This window comes from Parasteatoda tepidariorum, chromosome 1 (genome assembly GCF_982258835.1).
Source record: "Parasteatoda tepidariorum strain Cologne lab strain chromosome 1, Ptep-v5.0, whole genome shotgun sequence".
In the NCBI taxonomy this organism is placed as follows: Eukaryota; Metazoa; Arthropoda; class Arachnida; order Araneae; family Theridiidae; genus Parasteatoda; species Parasteatoda tepidariorum.
In genome coordinates this window covers 66841722-66862503 of record NC_141755.1, presented here as the reverse complement: position 1 = coordinate 66862503, position 20782 = coordinate 66841722, and the positions used below count along the sequence as shown (strand labels likewise).

The 20782-nt window shown below is 28.1% G+C and overlaps 1 protein-coding gene across 1 annotated transcript in view; it reads left to right on the top strand.

Annotated features, from left to right (window-relative positions):
* Nucleotides 1-20782, top strand: part of LOC107444401 (muscle calcium channel subunit alpha-1) — a 221011-nt gene that overhangs the window by 166980 nt on the left and 33249 nt on the right. Inside the window, exons 19-26 of the mRNA XM_043039109.3 lie at nucleotides 486-552; nucleotides 5605-5779; nucleotides 8115-8244; nucleotides 9801-9860; nucleotides 9961-10067; nucleotides 10148-10235; nucleotides 14289-14396; nucleotides 19857-19909. Coding sequence (XP_042895043.3) covers nucleotides 486-552; nucleotides 5605-5779; nucleotides 8115-8244; nucleotides 9801-9860; nucleotides 9961-10067; nucleotides 10148-10235; nucleotides 14289-14396; nucleotides 19857-19909 — 788 coding nt within the window. The remainder of the gene's footprint in view (nucleotides 1-485; nucleotides 553-5604; nucleotides 5780-8114; nucleotides 8245-9800; nucleotides 9861-9960; nucleotides 10068-10147; nucleotides 10236-14288; nucleotides 14397-19856; nucleotides 19910-20782) is intronic.

Here is a 20782-nt window from a genome sequence, read left to right as displayed (position 1 = left end):
CACTTCACTAAAAAGAACTCGCTGTGTACCCTGAGCCACTGAGGCTCGAATAGTTTATTATGAAAAAATTGTTATACTGAGAATTTCTCTTCAGTATTCTATCAGTTTGACTAAATAGTCGAATCGCAATTTTGTTTATGCGATGTTCTAAAACATAAAGTAATTGCTAAAAAATAAGAGCAAATATAGATAAAATGATTAAAAAAAAGCATAAAGTTACATTGCGGAACTCAAAACTCCAGTGCAAAAATTAGGAGTTCAATTGAAGGTTTTAATCCCTTTGAGATTTAGGTGAAAAACGGAGAAAAACCGGTTTATCAACAAAACGGATTTAAAACGTTAAGTATTCAGAGAAATTACGAAAAAACAGCGGGGAATTTTTACAGCATATGTGCAGTTAATTTTTGATCACCAATTAGTTTCATACAGATTAAAACTAAATCATCATAAAAATTCTAATTTTTTTTAATTATTTTCCTTTCTAGATAAAAACAACTCAAGACTCTGCTTATGAGAAAGTAGATGGCGAGGCAGAAAATGAAGTAACGGCAAGTACGTTCATTACATTTCTTTTCTGAAAGATTTTTACTAATTTTTCAAACTTTGCTTTACGTTATTAATACATAAGCACCAACATAAGTTCAGCATATCTAAACTTATATGTAGTAATTCTCTGACCTCTTCTTTTCTTTTTTCCAACTCCTAGCATAATCCTCATTGTGGTTCATCATGGTTTTTTTTTCTACGTGCTTGGACTTATATAGTTTAAAAAGTACGTAGTAAAAAACTACTCAGAAAATATTTCGTGCTAAACGCGCTAATGAAACGCTTTTCTGCCATAACCGTTTTCGGGAACTTGTTACGATTTTTGTTATTTAGTATCATTCGCGGCTAATATTTGCTGTTACAAAGAGTTTTCACAAAGAGTCTTATAAGCAATGGGCTTATGAATTATTCATGCTGCAAATATTGTCAGACGTTTTATTATCTAATCTCGCTCAGAAAACGATACACCAAGTGCCAATTTATATGGAAAAGGCTTAACTAAGGACAGGAGTTTCGGAAAAGTGTTTAAAAATTTTTAAATTGTTTTCTACTAACCCATTTCTTTTCAAATGATCACAGCTACATCTGTATAAAAACGAAAATCTGAGAAAAATAAAATATTTATTCATAAGATATTCCGAAAGATATTCGTGGTCTTTAATAAATCGAGAACGGTGGTAACGAACTGCGTTTTCTTTGAACTTAAAGTTCGTTCCGTTTTAGCAAAAAAAACCTTACAAATGAAATTCATTGGCTATCATAATTAATAATAGCATATAAATCCATAGCCTGATTTCGACAAAGTTGATAATTAATGAATTATTCATCAACGAAGCAATGGTGATAGTTAGCGTATTTGTTTTGTTTTTTAATATTAGCATATGTTGTACTGAATATATTAAAAACAAAATACGTCATGATACCCACGATGCCATACGAGCATGCGAGAGACAAAATATGAATCATATCGCACATGCGCAATATGATGAGTTTATTATACTTACATATTGTCTTGATTTTTGACAGTTCGATTTTAAATCTTGAAATACTTGAAATTCTACGTATTGAAAAAGGCAGAACAGCTGGTCTTCGGTGGCGGCTAAGAGGTTATAAAAATGAACTTTGAAAATTTTCAAACTGCATTTTAGAATTCTAAAAACAAAAAAAGAACTTTTACAAATAAAGTTTTATTAAATATTAGAATTGCACCTTCTGCTTACGAATCATTTTCGTTTCTCAAAACAGTAATATTTAGTAGCAATTTTTTTCTTTCAAAACAGTGATATTTTGTAGCCATTTCTGTTTCTCCAAACAGTGATATTTCATAGCTATTTTAACTTCCCGACTCAAAGCAGACTATTCCTTTATGTCAAGATTACTCAAATAAAAGACGCAAAATCGTTTCATTGTATTATGTTTCTCTAAATTGCTTGATTATTTGCTTAACCTCATTCAAAGATTTGATTTATTTCCGAACTGCGTAGTTATTCAAAGAGAGGAAAAGCAATATATTGCTTAAAAATAGAATGAACTCGTCCTCTTATTTCTACAAAGAAAATAAGTATTTCCTTAAGATTGCTAAATATGACAGTATAAAGCATGTTTTATCAACAACAAAAATAAAGGGGGAACACTTTAGTTCCGACTACCTCACTACTTAATTTACTTTATTTTCACACCAAAGAAAATTATTAATAAAGATTAGAAATGGAAAACATCAAGAAAAAAAGAAAACAAATTACAAAATATGGGATTATATTTATTTTTCTTTAAACGTCAACTCGTCCCGCAGTGTACTGATCGTTAAGAGACGGTTCCCAGCAGATCACCGAAGTCAAGCATCACTGACTGCTGTCAGTGTGCGGATGGGTGACCACTTGGGTCTGCGTAGTCTGTCTTAGGTGTCTGCGTAGGGACCGAGGGTGTGCGGTATTGGTCCTCGTTAAACTGTTCTACTGTAAAGTGCTCGGCTTCGCGTGCAGGTCGTCTGGCTACCGAAGTGGGGGTGCCATCCCCTCTGCAGAGGATCAAAATTGTGATGGTATGTCTTCGGATCATCCTCAGGGATGTTTCCCAGACCGTCGCCAATAGCCCATTGTGCAGCTCTAGTGCAACGTAAATGAACAAATCAAATAAAATTGAACGTCAACTCAGTTATGTTTTTACTTTATGTTTCTCTTTTTTTCACATTTCTTACATTTTACATACTTATTAAGGTTCATAACTATATAATAATATAGTTATAAACTTTCATAATATTATGTGAAAGTTAATAATTTTACAAAGTTTTAATAAGGCTTATAACTTTTCATATAATTATCAAAAAAAAAACTATCGAACTAGCATTTATTTTCCTTTCAGAGGAGCAATAAAAATGATTTGCTCATCGCATCTGTAAAAAATTAATTTATCATAATCATTGTGAGAAGACAACAAGTAATTTAATCATGTTTTCAAAGCAACATTAACATCTTTCATCTTATAACTGCATAGTATATTTTGAATATATTACTTTTAGTCAATTTAAATGAATCAACAATACTTAAACAACAATTAATGCAATAAAAAAAATAGTCAAACATGCATCTTGCAAATATGAAAAAGAAACTGAATAGTAATCCGACGTAATGTACTTGCGTGTAATTAAAACTGTTTAAATGTAACTGCTTAGAACATTCTTTAGGAAATATTTCTGATATGGATTGCTGGTCGACAATTTTCCTCGTCTCTCCAAGGCGAAGGTTAATGAGCATCCGTTGTTGAAAATATTTCTTGGGAAATCTAGGTCATGCTATCGTTTATCAACAAACGCGAAGTTATTAAAAGGTTAAAAGATTGCTAGCAAAGCTATCAATAAAAAGTCTTGCTAGGGTGTCGGTTATACTCCTTTTCGCGGCGGCTAATGATCTTAAAGAGACTGATATGATGACTAGAATCTAAAAAATAATTTATTACGTGTCTCTTTTAGTTTTTTGTGCTATTATTTCTTGTTTATTTTTAAAGACATTATTGTAAATTATTCTGACATTTACATTCCTACCTTCATAATTCTTGAAAGTTTAAAACTATTTAAAATTGTTACTATGGAATATCTTTCCTTTTTAAGCGTTGTAATTGAATTCTAAAGTAGTTTGGCTTTGATTTCTTAAATATTATGAGTGATAGGGGTTACGTAGATTTTGAAACTTACTAAATCCAATTAAAATAGTTCATTTGTTTTAGTATAAAAAGACTAGAAATTATTGTTATAATAAAAACTATAAACTCTTTTTCAAAACATTAAATAATATATTAAAGTTAGAAGTAAGTTAATATACGATTTCAAAATTTTAGTTTTATTTTAAATACAATTGCAGCTTTAAATAGAAATATTTTCACTGAAAATAAACTATCGAATCCTGTAAGTATAGTTAATCACTCTTTTCAATCTTTTGTTTATCTTACCAACTCACCGTCAAAATTAATGCAAAGATAAATAGAAAAAAAATGTTTATAGGTATCTTTGTAAACATACTCAATTAGATCAACATACATACATAGATGTACAGGTTGCTCAGTTAAAAATCTAGTAATGTATGCAATACCCGGTATTCTCTACGTTGAAGTCATTTACGTTTAATAGCTTTGTCCGATAATCCCTACTTTAATATTCCTCCTAATGGGGTATTATTATTTATTTCCAAATAAGATGGTTAAATTGAAATCTGTGTATCATTAAAAATCAATTTAATGAGTTAAGAATAAAATTAAAATAAGATATTTACAATGAATGATTTAGAGAATTTTTCTCTGATCATCAGCTCATCTTTTTTTTTAAAAAAATGCGATAATATGCAGCTTTTTTATCTGGGTTTCTGATGTTTCATACTTTTCCCAAACAGCATTTGCCTTTGTATAAGTCGCAAGGAAATGATGAAACGGAAATTTGATCAAATCCCAGAGTTGATTATCAACTCATGGAAGATATCAAAATAGTAACTCTATGGGTGTTCTTTCCCTCTCTCAATCCTGTTGAGCACGATTTACCCAAGATTTATTATTTTTTTAGGCAAAATGATAATTTCCGGTGCGCATTTTTCCTGTATAACTTTCACTGATGCTTTTTTTTAAAGTGAAGTGCCACTACCCGGTACGCATTTGACCAGTACACTCTACACAGTGCTTTTTTTAGGTTAAGAGCCCCTGCATGGTATGCATTGAGCAGTAAAACGCAAAACTGATGTGTTTTTTACGCTTAAGGGACTAAAAAAAGACCAATGTAAAAATAATAAAAAAAAACATTCTAACCTTCTATCACGAAGAATTCACACAATAAATGAATAACTCATATAAAGTGCGTATTTATATTTTGTAATTTTGATGCTAGTCTTATGTGGTCTTTAAAAATCCAACATAACAATTAACAAAAAACTATGGTATGTGAAAAAAGAATTTTTCTAAAAGTTTTGAAGTGTCTTTGAATATCAAGATATTTTTAGAAAAATTTTCATTTGAGTCATAAAACTAAGCTTGCCAAAAATTATACATTTATGGTTTTGATATGATGAGACATGATTGAATGGAATTTGTTAAGATTTGTAACTTTGTACAAAGTGCATTCTTAAAATCAATATAATTTTTCATATGACTTTAAGGGATTTTTTTATGACTTTACAATTTGTGAATAATTTTCTAATTTCTCAAAAAAATACATCAAAAAGTAACTTATTATTTGTCAACAGAATTAAAACCTTTGACAATATTAAAACTGAACTTACGTTGTTAAATTGTACGCTATTAAATTATTTTAATTGAAAACTTAATAATGTTCACTACTAAATTATTCATTCATTTTCTTTTTCAATTTATTTTGTGCATGCACGGCATGACATTAGCATGAGAAGTGTAAAATAACGTTTCTTAATTACAGTTTTAGATATTTTCATGCATAATTTGTTGTAATAGAAACACATCATCTTTTGATAAAACTCTAAGACAGAATTCTCCAAATACAGAAATCCCAAAGTTAAATATCATTTTTATCTGTGTCAATTCTACATAAAAACAACTCCTTTACAGTAAACTTCAACACTGAAGATGGAGATGCTGATGAGGATGATGAGGAAGATGACGACGAAGACAATACATCGGTTTCCACTGCACGACCCCGGCGTCTTTCAGATATTCACATGGACACAAAAATAAAGCCCATTCCTGCTTACACATCATTCTTCATTTTTTCACACAACAACAGGTAAGTAAATGTACTGAATAATTTAATAATTTAAATTCGGACTAAACACACATTCAGATTTCATCAGTTTTAAGTAGAATTTTAAAAATACTTAATAGATGCTTAAATGTTTCCTTAAAATTAAAGTAAAAAAAAGAGGAATAAGAGTTTGTTTCGCTCTCAAACGAAGCTTTTTTCTACACCATGTACTTTAAAGATAATACCCAATTTTTTTCTAAATTTTTCTTTAACAGGGCTAGAGAAACTTATCAAAATAATCATTTTTAATCTTATGTAACTGTTCATTTCCAATTTTAATGGTAGACTGTTTTTTAAGTAGGAAGAAGTCAAATAATGCTATAAATATTCAAAATAATTTGCAAGATATTTGCCAAAAACACTTTTTATACAGATTTATAAAATAAATTGTTCTATCGATAATATAAAACATATTTTAACCAATCCAAATATTCTGCATTTTTCATGAGTCAAAGCAATGCTGTGAAAGAACATCTATTCAATTAAAATATTAGGTAAGAAACGCTACTTATTTTTACAAAAAATGGGGCTTTAATTCATATAGACGTTTTGTTACCAATTTCATAATTAGCTTATAAAAGGCTGGCCGAAGATAAGCAAAACGTGGCCCCACAGTGCTTTTATAAATAAAAAAGCCTTAATAAAGTGCCTTACACTCGAGGGAAAGATATAATTTAAAATTATATACGCAATCTTGAAGTAATAATTTGGGCTTTAGAATAGACAAAAAGTGTAAATACTTTAAAAAAGTTATTAAACTTTGTTAAAAATCGTCAATTTGGCAAAATTTTTCCAACTAGATGAAAACTAGATGACTCTAGCCTCTAGCTTAGAGGCTACGTTGCAGTAATTTTTTAAATATTGTTATTACAATTTTTAAATATTATTTAAATATTAACACATGTTTTTTATATTCACAAAACAGTGACTTTTTTTCTCATTGACAGTTTGCAAAAGTTTTATAATTGATATAGATGACTCGGGCTAAAGACAGGCAAAAATTGACCAAACAGTCAAGTCATGAACAACATACAAGCAACAGTTATACAAATAGCATATTATTCGCATAAAAACCTTTGTTTTATGTGATAGCAGAGACTTCGACAAACAGCCCTAACAGTCTTTAACAACATTTAAAATCTCACTCCAGTTATACATAATAGCTTATTAGGGTACTTTTCGCTTAGCTGCGCAAAAGAGAAAAGTTGCCAAAAAATGTAGAACCCTCCAATTTTTTTATTTTTATTTTTTTAACACGAAAAATTACATAAAAAAGTTAAATAAATGGAAAATGAATTTTTAAATAAAAATAAAAATAAATAAATAAAATAAAAACAAAATAAATATAAAATAATTTTAAAAAAAAAATAGTTGCAATTTCTTGCGCCTGGCTAAGTATCCATAGTAGTCAGTAAAAAAACGGTATCTCATGTTATGTCACAGCCTTCAAAGAAAAGCCCTCAGATAGTCGATAACATTTTGATGTGAATTGTTACCAACCAAAACAGTTCATTCAGAAAAATCACGTTTCAAATAATGACATCTCTTAACCATTAAATTCGAACAGTGAGTCAAAATGCATTTAACAATTAATTGTTTCCAAAATCTTGAACAATCAGGAGCTATTTGAGTTCAGTCAATTCTTCAAACTTTTTATTTAGAATAACTAAACTAAACTCAGTGGCGCTACAGCCCATAGATGACCAAGACCTAATGTGCCCATCTCAGTTTTCTTGACCTTGGGCTCTGGGGTGCAGGAGCAGATGTTCCGGTCAAGTGGTCAGCCGAACGCGGAAACCCCAGTGTTTAGTTCCCAAGCATGCTTGGTGCTCATTTATCGACCCACTGAAGGGATGAAAGGCTAAGTCGACCTTGCCTGGCCCGAGGATCGAACCCAGGACCTGTGGCACGCGATCACGAAGCGCTACCACTCTGTCACCGGGAGTCATCTAGAATAACTAGGATTCTTTTTGAATTGGTATTGCAATTATTTAAATTAAATATATTTTGAAAAACTCTCAGAAGACGATGTTTCGATACAATCATTTTCTTATGAAGGTTTTGTTTAAATAGTATTATTAAACCACTTTCCTACGAAGATAAATTAATTAAATCTTTTTTTATTAAAATACTTTAGCTAAATAACATTCTAAATAGGCTTTATATTTAGATCTATATGTTTCAAAACCTAATTTTAGTAAAAAGTATTAAAATTGGTAATTTTAATTAAAATATTTCAAGATTGTAACTGAAAGCTGTTTTAAAATGAACTAAAACCCACAAATGTTGGATTTATTTTTCTCTTCCTCCTTTTTAGGTTCCGCAGGCTATGTCACTTCATTGTGAATCACAGCTATTTTGCAAATATTATCCTTGGTTTCATATTAATTAGTAGCGCTATGCTGGCTGCAGAAGACCCTTTGAATATAAACTCAGATCGAAATAAGGTGAGTTTTAAAATGATATTTAAGGGAATCATTTACTAAAATAATACAGGGTTATTCATAATTCCCTCCGGGGTTTTGAAGCGTTATAGTAAAAAAGAGAAGACGAATATGAAAAAAAGAAACATATGAAATTATTCCGAAACTATTCAAGTTTTACTCTTGGTCACACGGCATACATCAATGCGATAGTCCAGTTCCTGCCATACTCTACTCAACATGGTATTGTCTATGTTATTGATAGCACGTGTTATCCTTTCACGCAGGTCAGCTACATCACACGGCATATCACCGGAGAGAATTATGAATAACCCTGTATTGTATTTAGATTTTGCACAGTTGAAAACTCAAAATATGTAAGACAGATGCAAAGATATAGTTATCAGAACGGAATTTATTTTGATAAATTTTCTAAAAACTTATATATTAATCTCTGCTATTTCTTTTATTTAAATAAGAAATTATGTATGACGGTAACTTTTAAAATATAATTCATCTTTTTCACATAAATGAGTATTGTAATGGTATGTGGCAGTTAATGTAGACTAAAATATATGAAGCATTAGCTTCCATTATTTTTTTGTTGCCATTATTAACCGAAATTCATCTAACAATTTCAGACAATATATAGAAGATTAAAAATAAATTGCAGGCGATAAAGACAGAATGTTACTCAGAATAAAGGTTTTTTAATTTCGAAAAATTATAAGAATGAGTAAAGAGCTTCAAAATTAAGAGAACGTATCCAAGCAACATTTTAAGCAAAATAATGAATTTAGTTTGATAATTTCAATAGGAGACAAAATCTGATCATGAGCCTATTCAAAAAATGTTAATTAATCAACGTTTTTGAAGTACAGGAAAGATCCATTATAGGCGTGTTATCGAAAAAGGGCACTGACAATAGTAAAGCCAATTTATCCAACCTTAAGATATCTCATGTTAATATTCAAATAATTTGGCTGAAGATTTAAGGCCAAAAGGTTAGTTGGAAACTAAAATAAACCTAATAACGTGCAATTGAAAAGTAGGTTTTGATGCTCAGTTGTGACATTGTAGCGACAACTTGTAAACACTTGCATTAAAATAAACAGTTAGTCGTTACATTTATTGAGAATCGAAATATTTTTATTCGCTTTTTATAAAATAGAATTAAAATTAATTAACCAATTTATTTAAAAAGTTATTAAGAATGATATAATTTATGAAACAAAGGTAACTTAGAAGCTGTTAAACATATAATGCTTATAATGGCATCAAATGGAGATACAAAATTCAAAATTTTAAAATAAAAACGAAAGTATTTTAAGCGCAATTTCAGATTTTTGAGTTCTACTAAAATTTGTCTTTCCAAACTGTATGGAAAGAGATTTCTTATTTCTATTCGATTTGGGCAATTTACAAGTTTGTGTATCAATTTAATAATTAAATGTGTAATTAATGCATCGATAGTAAACATATTATGCATTATTTATATTATACGTTATTGTATACATATATACTCTTTTTCTGTTTTTGAGTTATCAGAAAATATTGAGAATTTGCATTTAATTTTTTAGATATTGAACTATTTCGACTACTTTTTTACCACTGTGTTCACTGTCGAAATCACATTAAAAGTAAGTAAAATTAACTAAATTTTGAAATTCAGAATTTTTATCATAAGAAATAGAGTTCATATTGTTATAATTTTTAAAATGTTCTTTATTTTAAAAACAGGCCATTGCTTACGGTCTGATTTTACATAAAGGATCTTTCTGTAGAAGTTACTTTAACCTGCTTGATGTGCTTGTTGTGTCTGTGTCGCTTATTTCATTTGCTTTCGGGTAAGTATATTTTAATCAGTCAATTTATAAAACAAAATAATTTTTGAGCTCGAATTTGACACAGTGTTATCTATTTTCAGAAACGAAACATTTTCAGTTGTAAAAATTTTGCGTGTTCTTCGAGTGCTTCGCCCTCTCCGAGCCATTAACCGTGCCAAAGGATTAAAGGTATAAGATTTTAACGATTTTTTGAGTTTCGTATTAGAATAGCTTTTCACATTTTATCTTACAAAACTATTCTATTTTTTTTTCAAAATAACGGCTGCAAAACAACATTGGTTCATGGATTTTTTCAAAGGAAATAATATTACATATCTATAAAGATGTTTACCGCTGCTTTAGGGTTTACCGCTGTTGTCTTACATGATCTTGAGTAATTTTTAAATTTTTTAATCCTTTGTAAAAAAGACACTTTCTATTAAAAAACTTGCACTGTTTTTCAAAAATTTTAAACATTATGCTAATTTGTGATACTTATTTTAAATACGTTAACCATAACAATTAAGTGCTAAGCAATGTGCTTTTCGGACTCGAAAAACGTTTCAGAGAAAAACTAATTTATTTTAAAAGTATAAAGACGCCAACATATAATGTACGTCTTTAATTAAATCATCAAACAGATAAAATTTATAAGAAGAATGTAAGAATAGCGTAAAATAGGAGAATATATAAGAAAAACGTAAAATAACTCATATTATGGAAAATTTGATAAATTTTTGTTTCAAAGTTTGAATCTAGAATGCGATTTCAGAAAATCTAATACCTATATTTCCCTCTCATCTTACCATAGATTTTGCAAGTGCCAGTAAATTTTGACAAAATCATAGCTTAGAACTTCTAATAGTAGTTTCGACAATCATCTTTTTTAAGCTTCGTTGCCGACTTATTAGCCACAATTTGAATTCCTGTTCAACCAATTTCTCACATATGAAAGCATTAGTTATAACCTCGAAACTATTATTCGACGAATAATCTAATTTTGCAGGAAAATAACCAACTAAACGATATAAAACAAGATCTGCCAAGTCTTTCATAATTTTTAACATATCATTAAAAACATCTCTTAGAGGAAATATTATATAAAAATGTTCACTTTCACATAATTATTGTAATTATAAATCAAGAGAACATTTTTCAAACTTAAAATTTTATTCATAAATTTGTAAGCTATTTAATTAATTATTTTATTTTTTAATATACTTACAGATAAATAAATTGAAGCAGTTATTGATTTTATTTTATGTAAGTTTTACAGTAAAATAAAAAAAAATCTATCAAAAACGACAATTTAATAGAAAATTTAAAAAAAATTGTAAAAATTTGAATATTTCTTAAAAAATTAAAATGACAACAAACACACTTTCATTATCGAAAATCATGTTCGTTCGAAAAATTAAAATGACTGCAAACACACTTTCATGATCGAAACTCATGTTTATTCGAAAAATTAAAAGGACTATAAACACACTTTCATGATAAAAACTAATGATTTTTCGAAAATTAAAATGACTACAAACACACTTTCATGATCGACATTCATGTTCGTTTGAAAAATTTAAATGATTATAAACACACTTTCATGAAATTAAAAATTACACCAGAGTGGGACAGAATGTTATTTCAAATTATTTTATGTTAAAGCCTAAAAGTAACACTGTATTAAATTTTATTTAAATTAGTAGCTAGATGTGTAGAAATAGAGACGAAATAATATTACTTAATAGCCTTTTGTTGGTAATTTCTCGGTGAGATCAGCAAACAATGATATACTATATTTTATTTGCATTTAGCAAGTAATCCAGTGCATCTTTGTAGCGGTTAAAACAATAGGGAACATCTTGTTGGTGACATTTCTGCTAAACTTCATGTTCGCAGTCATTGGAGTACAGTTATTAAAGGTAGGATTGTCTATCACATATGCAGCTCAGTGATTTTGCTCACACAATCCCTCTCCCTATACTAATCACTGATAATTTGCAGTAGATTTGCCAGGTACAGCTTTGTTTGCGTTGTCATTCACAACCAAATACTCATTAAATCCTACTTAATATTTGGTCAATCTGTTTCCAATACTTTCACTATCAATCTTTAATTTGTTATAAAGGTAACTGAAAATTTAATATTGAATTGTATTTGTTTCAGATAATCTATTTACTTCCTAAATCAGAAAGCAAAACTAGTGAAATCATGAATTTTTAAAGTATATATTTACTACGCATTATTATTATTTTATGCTTTATTTTATGAATCACGAAATAAATAATTAAAGCTGTTTATCTTATACTTCAAGGCTTGTTTTTTAAGAAAGAAGACTTTTCTTTTTATAAATAATTACCTTTATATATGTTAAACCAAAAACGATGATTTACTCGACCGTATGAAGACGTCAAGGAAAGAACGGATTAAATTCACAAAAGCTGATTCAAATTAAAAACGAGTGCTATAAAGGAAAGGGTTTTTCCCTAGTGTGGCCCATCTTCACTGAATAATGACTCTCTAGGAGAACCAAATTTTTGCTGTCTGACTTGTAAGAACTTAGTAATTTTCAAAATACAAAAAGACGGTGATCCAATTTGGGAAAAAAATGATATAAACCGTTCTTCACTTTTAATCTTGATATACATTCAAACTGTTGTATAATGCACTACATAGAAATCGAAACAACTGAACAACTTTTGTTCTAAAGAACAGAATTTACCGTTCTAAAATGCAATCTTTGTGGTACGAGAGATTGTCCTTGAATAAGCGAATCAATTATTGCAATATATACTTTAAATTACAAAACTAAACACTGAGAAGTAATATTTCTAGATGTACATTATTTTTCTCAACTGATTCAAATATTAGAATATCAAAATAGAGGGGGTTGGGGAGTTGTCACAATAAGGAAAATATAGACTTAGAATCTTAATCAGGAAAGTGGTCAAAATGTAGGTCGTCTTAGAGCTAAAAATTAATTTTATTACCTCGAAATTATTTGGCCTATTGAGTTGAAATTTTATACTCTGTTATTTAAAATTATACTGTATAAAATGAGAATGATCTAGGAATAATTAACTTTTTAAATAAAATTATCTTGCAATAAACGATTTTGTAAGCAAAAAGTTTTCTTAAATAGCTCCAAAGACATAGCGGAATACACAAAAAGTGAAATTAACTCTAGACTCCATGTTTTTTACATTGTGGGTACCCCCATATTTTATGTGTAGAGAATCTGATTATGTTGATACAACAGCATATTTATCAAGCGAGAGTACGTTTTTGTGTCCATTATCGTAACTTAAAATGTTTCCCTCATCAACTACTAAGCACATTTAGGTTTAACTCTTGAATTATTAAGATTGTATCTTACTATTTAAAATTCCGAAAACTAGAGCAAAAAATATTCCGAGAGGTCCATTTTTATTTTGCGCAATGTACATCAATATTTCCTTTTACATCGATATTGTAGGTCGTTAGAAAAATATGAAACTATGTGTTTGGATTTAGCAACATGTTTTTTTTAATCTTAAAAACAAGTTCGATAGTTTCTAGTATATTAGGTTGTTTTCTCCTAATACTATTCAATACCTTTGAATTAATTTTTAATGCGCTAAAGCAATTCTATCTATGCACGAAATAGTTTTTGTTTGTTGAAATAGTTTCTGGGTTTTTAACAAAGGTAAATTGAGCAATTTTTTTATGTAAAGCAAAAAAGGTAGATGTTAGCGATTTTTTATATTAATCTTGCATTTTGTTTAAGATATTGCTAAAAGATTATTTCATTACTAAAACTCAATCTAATTATTAAAGGAACCTACAACTTATTAAAAGTTTCTTTCCACTAGAAAATGTTTTATTTTCGCAACACTTTGTATCGCATTGCTATATTCATCAAAGTACAAAATGAATGTAGTCCCATGATTACGCGTGGAACTATAATAATAACGGATAACACTGATAAATTTAAATTAGAAATTTTATTGGTAATTTATTAACAATGTATAAACTATAAGTAATTATACAGTGTACTAAATATTTTTTACACTATAAGTATTCCTTGAGATTTTTTTTCTGTAAATAAGTGCTATTTTTAAAACATTATATATTTTGCTCTCAAAGGGATATAACTTTATATATCTCGAAGGAATTAATTGAATTCGCCAAAATTATTTGAAGAAAAAAAAAATACCTGGCAAACCTACGATAATTGAAATTTACCACCTTTATTTTGCCCTCTAGTACGTAGTCAAGTGCGTCATAGTAGCAGTCAAAACTATAGGAAACATCATGTTGGTCACCTACTTGCTACAGTTCATGTTTGCTGTGATCGGAGTACAACTGTTCAAGGTAAAGCAATGTAGCAAAGAAGATTGCGCCTTCTTTGTGGTTCAGTGTCGAGTCATATGTGTTGCTGCTTTTGTGGCATTATGCGCAGCTCGTGTGTGCAAAACAATCTGTGTGCCATCAAACTGTTATGTAAGTGAATAAATGAAAAAAAAATTACATCCTCCATTAACCTTCTTCAAACCAAATACAACAATTGTGAAAAAGTACCGGTGATTAAGAAAAAAACAGAACAATATTTAGTAATTTATAGTTAACTAGTGAGAATTATTAGTACGCAGAATCTAACCTTAGATAAAATACGAAGTTTTTGAGGATATTTTAAGGTTGACAAACGTAAAAACGAATACACCAGAGGTAGGAAATAAAGTTATGCTTTGCGCCAAAAATAAAATCATTAATAAACACCAATTTCAACTTCATTTACACCTCACAAAATAAACCTCATGTATTACTCAGAAATAATTTTAGTTTAGATCGGGTGAAATTAAGAGTTGTTTGAAGTGTCGAAAAAATAATCCGTGCACCTCAAAAACAAAGATTTCCATCAACCATAAGTGTGAATAAAAAACCTCTATTCGCCTTGATTATACTTCTTGGGAGGTTGAACTCGTAAGGTAGTTTTTTGAAATTAATTTTGAATAAACCTCAAATTTACCTTAACACCTCAAAACAACCTCAAATAAACTTCAAAAATTCCTTAAATTTCTGTTAGGGTAATTTCTTCTGAAATCTGATGAAGACAGTGTTTATCCCCGAATTTGATAAAAACAAACCAAATATTAATAAAAATAATCAATTTAAACAAAATCAAAAATAAATATAACTAAATTTGGCAAAATTGAATACTTTAAATAAATAATTTTAAGAAACTGAACCGGTGAGCTATTACCTAATTAAAAACTTCACTCTCTTCAAAAATATATACTTAGAAAAAATCAGTCGACATGTTTCAAGGGCCCAAAAATCGGAGCCCATTTTCAAGACTTGCCAGTGAATGAGAAGAAAGAAAATTTAATCGAAATATAAAATGTAATGTTGATAATGAAAAAATAAAGGAGAGAAACAACTGAAGCGGAGAGAGAAATTATTTCCTTTTTATATATTTTTAAAGGGAATGAAGTTTTTAATCAGGTAAAACTAAATATAATTGATTAATTCTAATAGAATTAATAAATCACGAAAAGTAAACATTTAATTTTAGAACGTAATCAAATAGCATGTAACAGAAGTCAATGCAATTTAATATTATTAAATAGAACGTAATCAAAAGCCATAAACTCGGAATAAATCGGAATTAAATGTATTTAAAACAGTTGACATAAAACAATCAACTAATAGTTATATGTTATGCAAATTGCATTAAGTATATTTTAATGGAATTTTAGTTGTAATTTGACTATAATTGGTTGTTTTACAATAAAATGACATTAATATTATTGAATCGAATATAGTATGGAATCGAATTACATTCGAATATAAATTTTATATAGAGCACCTACACAAGCTCATGTCAGAATTTTTGTCAGAGGTATTCTTAAAATGTGAGATCCATTTTCACCTTTCTATCTTGAAGTTCTTTGTGAATGTTTCTTTTTTTTTGTCTTATTATAAAGGACTGGGATTAATATAATATGGTCTACTTTATGTTATATATTTTCTTTTAAATTTTTCTTAAGTACCTATTTCGACCATTTCCAAAAAAATATATAATTGAACAACAAATGAAGTGTAAGGGGTAAAAACGGTTTATGTCCATAAAATCGGACAAAAGACAATTTTGCACTCGGAAAGTAAGGGTTTTTACCCAGTGTGGCCCATCTTAACTGTGACCCATCTTTTCGCGAAAAATGGTCATAAATCGCTCACATTCAACAATAGACACAGATTTCAACATGTCTTCTATTCAAGTCAACATATTTTTTCACTCCAAACAATATATTTTTTCACACCAAAAATTAAATCTGAAAAAATCATTTTAATTATCTTATTACACAGTTTCACAGTTTTGACCTAATAATAGTGACACCAATTATAAACTTTTTACTTTATTTTCTCACACAAAACATACTTCCGAACTTTACCGTTAATTTGCTTCCTAATTTACCATCAACCATTAACTTTACCATGAATAATAATCTAAATTTTTACCCTTTTCTTTATGATTAAGAATAAATTACAAAGTACTATGATTCTAATTCCTGATAAGGACAGATCTAATGCTTCGATTATATGCATTCATATATTTTTCATTACTTTGATATTCTTTTTAAACAATCTCTCTTACTTTTAATTGCATCTGTTATGATTATAATAGATTATCATTCAAATCTCTTTTTAAACTTAATATTCATTTGATATTTAAATTGTATAAAGAAAAGGATATTACAGTTTAAACGTTGAAGATTTGAAATGAAAATTTCAAGGATTTAAAGTTCAGTATATTAAAAAAAAAAGATAAATATTCTGAAATGATATGCATTTTTTCAATTAACTCAAACAATCTATGTAATGCTTAACAATTTTTTTCATATTTAAAAAAAAATATTTTTCAGTTTAAAAAAACTCAAAGACCAGGTAACAATGTTACTCGCTATAGGAAAGAAAATATGCAGGATGTGTTAGTACTAATGAATAATTTTAAATTCATAGTTTCCATGCAATAAAAAATTTCTATGAAAGCAGTGAAGCTGGTTAATGGAGAAATCAAAGTTTTTGAATACAGTGGAAAATAGAAAAACAAAAATTTGAATTTTTTCCTCAGAAAAGAAATTTTGGCTGCTAGTTTGCACGTTGCACATAGATGATTTGTGAATCTTTTGGACTTATGCTTGAAATATTTTCATAGTTGAAAAGTAGAAACCAAAGGAGTTGAAATTTATAATTAACAACTGCTTTTAAAGTGTTTTTCGAAGAGAAAAAAAATATGTCTATTGAAAAGCATATGAAATGAAACTACAAGTCAAGGATTAAATTTTTCTTATTAATTTTACACTAGTGCCTATATTCCCTTTTTGTGTTTGGTTCTAAAGATGTACTATAATTTTATAGGAATTATTTTTTTACGTAATATTTTATGTAATATGCATATTTTTAAGTAATATTTTCTTTTAAATTTTATAAATTGCAACATGTATCCAATATTTGGATATTAATGTGTCTTTTTTCGTATCAAACTCTAAATTAGTTTTCGCACTGTCCAGAAAAAAATAATTTAAATAGTTAGATTTTGATTGCATTTGTAATTATTTGAATCTATTGTATTTTTGTAACATAATAAAAATAGAAAACAAACAAGAATTTAAATTAAACAAACGGTTTTTGCAGTGGTTGTTTTTTTAATGATTTTTGGTACTTAGAAGTAATATAAAATCATAATGGCCCAGTGGTTACGACATTGTACTGTTTTAAATTAATGACTGAGGTTCGATCCCCAGTAGCGGCATGAGGCCCATCTAGCTTTACATCGATTGGCACAAGTTTCACCTTGAAGTAAATGTTGTCCTTGAGCAATGCAGATCACATTGCCTCAATTATACCGTAGGTCAAAACGAAATGTTGCGAAGATGCTTAGTTTTTTACTTATATACTACTATTTGAAAATTTTTGACTTGTGCATTAATGAGTTAGAATTTCAATGCATATTAATCGCGTGCTTATCGTTTTAACAATAAAATATTATACTCTAAAATCACGACAAGATCTTTACTTAACATGATTTCAATTAAGTATTTCAAGCATAAGTTTGCACCAAAGCACTTTGAATTGTTATGAGAATGAACTTAGATATCCCTTTATTATTCCCAGCATTTGCACTCTATCCTATCCTTTTAACACACTTTCTTCTATTCAGCACAAAAAAGCACATTTTTATATCGCATCGACATTTCATTCTTTCATTTTTTTAATATTATGTTACTATTATATTTTGTTTCAGTTTAAAGTTAAGTTTTTGTGTTATGAATGTAAACTATGCAGTGGTTTCTAATAAAATATACTTTTTTTTTCAAAATAATTTTGTTTTGTTTTATCATATGTAAAATTAGGTTTACTAATTCTTTTTATTTATAACATACCTTTAAATAAAAGTCTCAAAAATCCACATTCTCTTGCTTTTTTTAGATTTTAATGCATTTCTTTATCATTAATCATCTCGTAAAACGTTATTTTTTTTAAAGTTATGAAATTATTTAATACATAATGATGTATTTAAACCATACGAAGATTTTTCGGTGGTAAATATTAATACTTCTTGCAATTTTTAAACCAAATCGCAAATATGACAAATTTCTTTTAAGTTTATATGTTTTTAAGTTTAAACATAAATAATGGAATAATTTTTCATGAACTAAAAATTTTAATCAAAAATGCTTAATACTATAATTCGTCTTATTTTACTATTACTGAATAGAAATGGTTATTTTTAACTTCTTGATTAACCCTTTATGAACACAATTACATTATTAATAGTTATAATCCAATTATGATATTAAAAGTTATGATCGCAATTATAATACTTACAGTTATGATCACAATTATGATTTGAACAGTTCTGATCACAATTGTTATATTAACAGATATAATCACAATTATAGTATTAACAGTTATAATCTCAAATATGATGTAAACAATTATAATTAAATAGAAGTCATAGCAGTTTTAAAAAAACATATTGTACCCTAAACTGCATTATTTCATATGCTGTAAACTGAAATAAAGAGAGTGAAAATGTCATCCTAACTGAATCTTCATAATTAAATCTATAATAATACAATGTCAATACATTTGAATACTTACTTTTAATATAACTATTTTCAGTACATTTTACATAACATTCAAAAGTTTACTAATGATTTGCTTTTCAATTTTATCTTCGTTTACATACTTACTTCAAACAAAGTAGATACTAAACTACGCAAACATTTACACAAAACATTTAAATATAGGAAAAATCTCGTGCATTTTTGAGACCTTTTGTTTAACAAAAACAACATTTTCCTTAGTTGTTGATAGTACTTTTTGTTAATTTGAGTGAAAGTTTATTTAAAAAAAAGAAACAAATATTGCCACTTTCAAACAGGACTCAATGCTTTAGTAAATCTTTGTGGCATTCTTTCTCTATCATAGTTGTATATATCCCGATATTTATTGCTTTTGTGATTTTTGTGAGCATTGCATTTTGCAAGCTTTTTGTGATGCTGTGATATTTTTGTGCATAGTGAAATTTTAAATTTATCTGATATGAAATCTTTTTATAAATACAAATAGTGATTGTTTCAAACTTTAAGCATACAAATATTATTTTATCTCATACCTTATCATGCCATACCTTCTATTTTAATATTATTACAGAACAATGGATTTTAATTATTAATTTAAAAGCGAAATTATCTAACTACAGATTTAAGTTATTTTAGGAGTTTAAAAAAAAAGATTCTTACTATTCATCTTCTATTTTTGCAGGGAAAGTTTTACCGTTGCAATGATGAATCGAAAATGACTGAAGAAGAATGTCAGTATGTATTACTTAAAAAACAATATTTTAGCGAACTGGAAAAAAGCACTGTAATAAATTAAGATAACTTTCTCAAAACGAGAAAAGCATAGTAGATTCTCCTGTCAAAGTTATCCTTGTGAAATGTAATATCTACAAATGATTGCATATCTTTATAAATAATACACATCTTATAGTTATTTTAAAATAAGATTTTCAAAATAAAAGTGCAATATCACATACAAAGTTTAAATTTTTTAAACTTATGAGAACATAATTTGAATTTCTCTGTAGCAGGACAAATTGAAATTTATTAATTGTAGTAAAATTTATCTTACATTTCCTTTTACTATTAATTAAATGCAAACTTTTTATAGTAAAAAAGGACATAAATGACTAGGATTTCCATTTTCATTTCTAATTTTGATGTGATTTGGTGTACAAATGTCTTTAGATGTTAGAAAGCTGTGGTTCAGGACCAACATATTTTTTTTCCCTCTGAAATTTGAGAGTGGCTTACGTTTGGATAAAATAAGAGCTAGTGATATTTTGGAGCAGAGCTTGTCAATCACTACCTAATAAATAGCTTTCTTCAAAATTTCAAGCCTATATTATAGAATTTGAATTGAACTCTTGAAACATTTTGACTTGGTAATTTAAACTTTCTTTTTAAAGCGACGCTTAAAAAACAATAATTGATTTAGCAAGTGGTTATGGTTTTTTATTTAAATTATAATATTTCCGACCTACTGATTTTAATAACATTTATCTACCAGCACAACACTTAGAGAAAAAATCTTTTGGTGCTGGCTGCGATATTATCATCTTCTAACATAGTGCTCAACTTTACTAATCATGCCTCTACTTCTACACTGTAACAATTTTTAGATCAAAA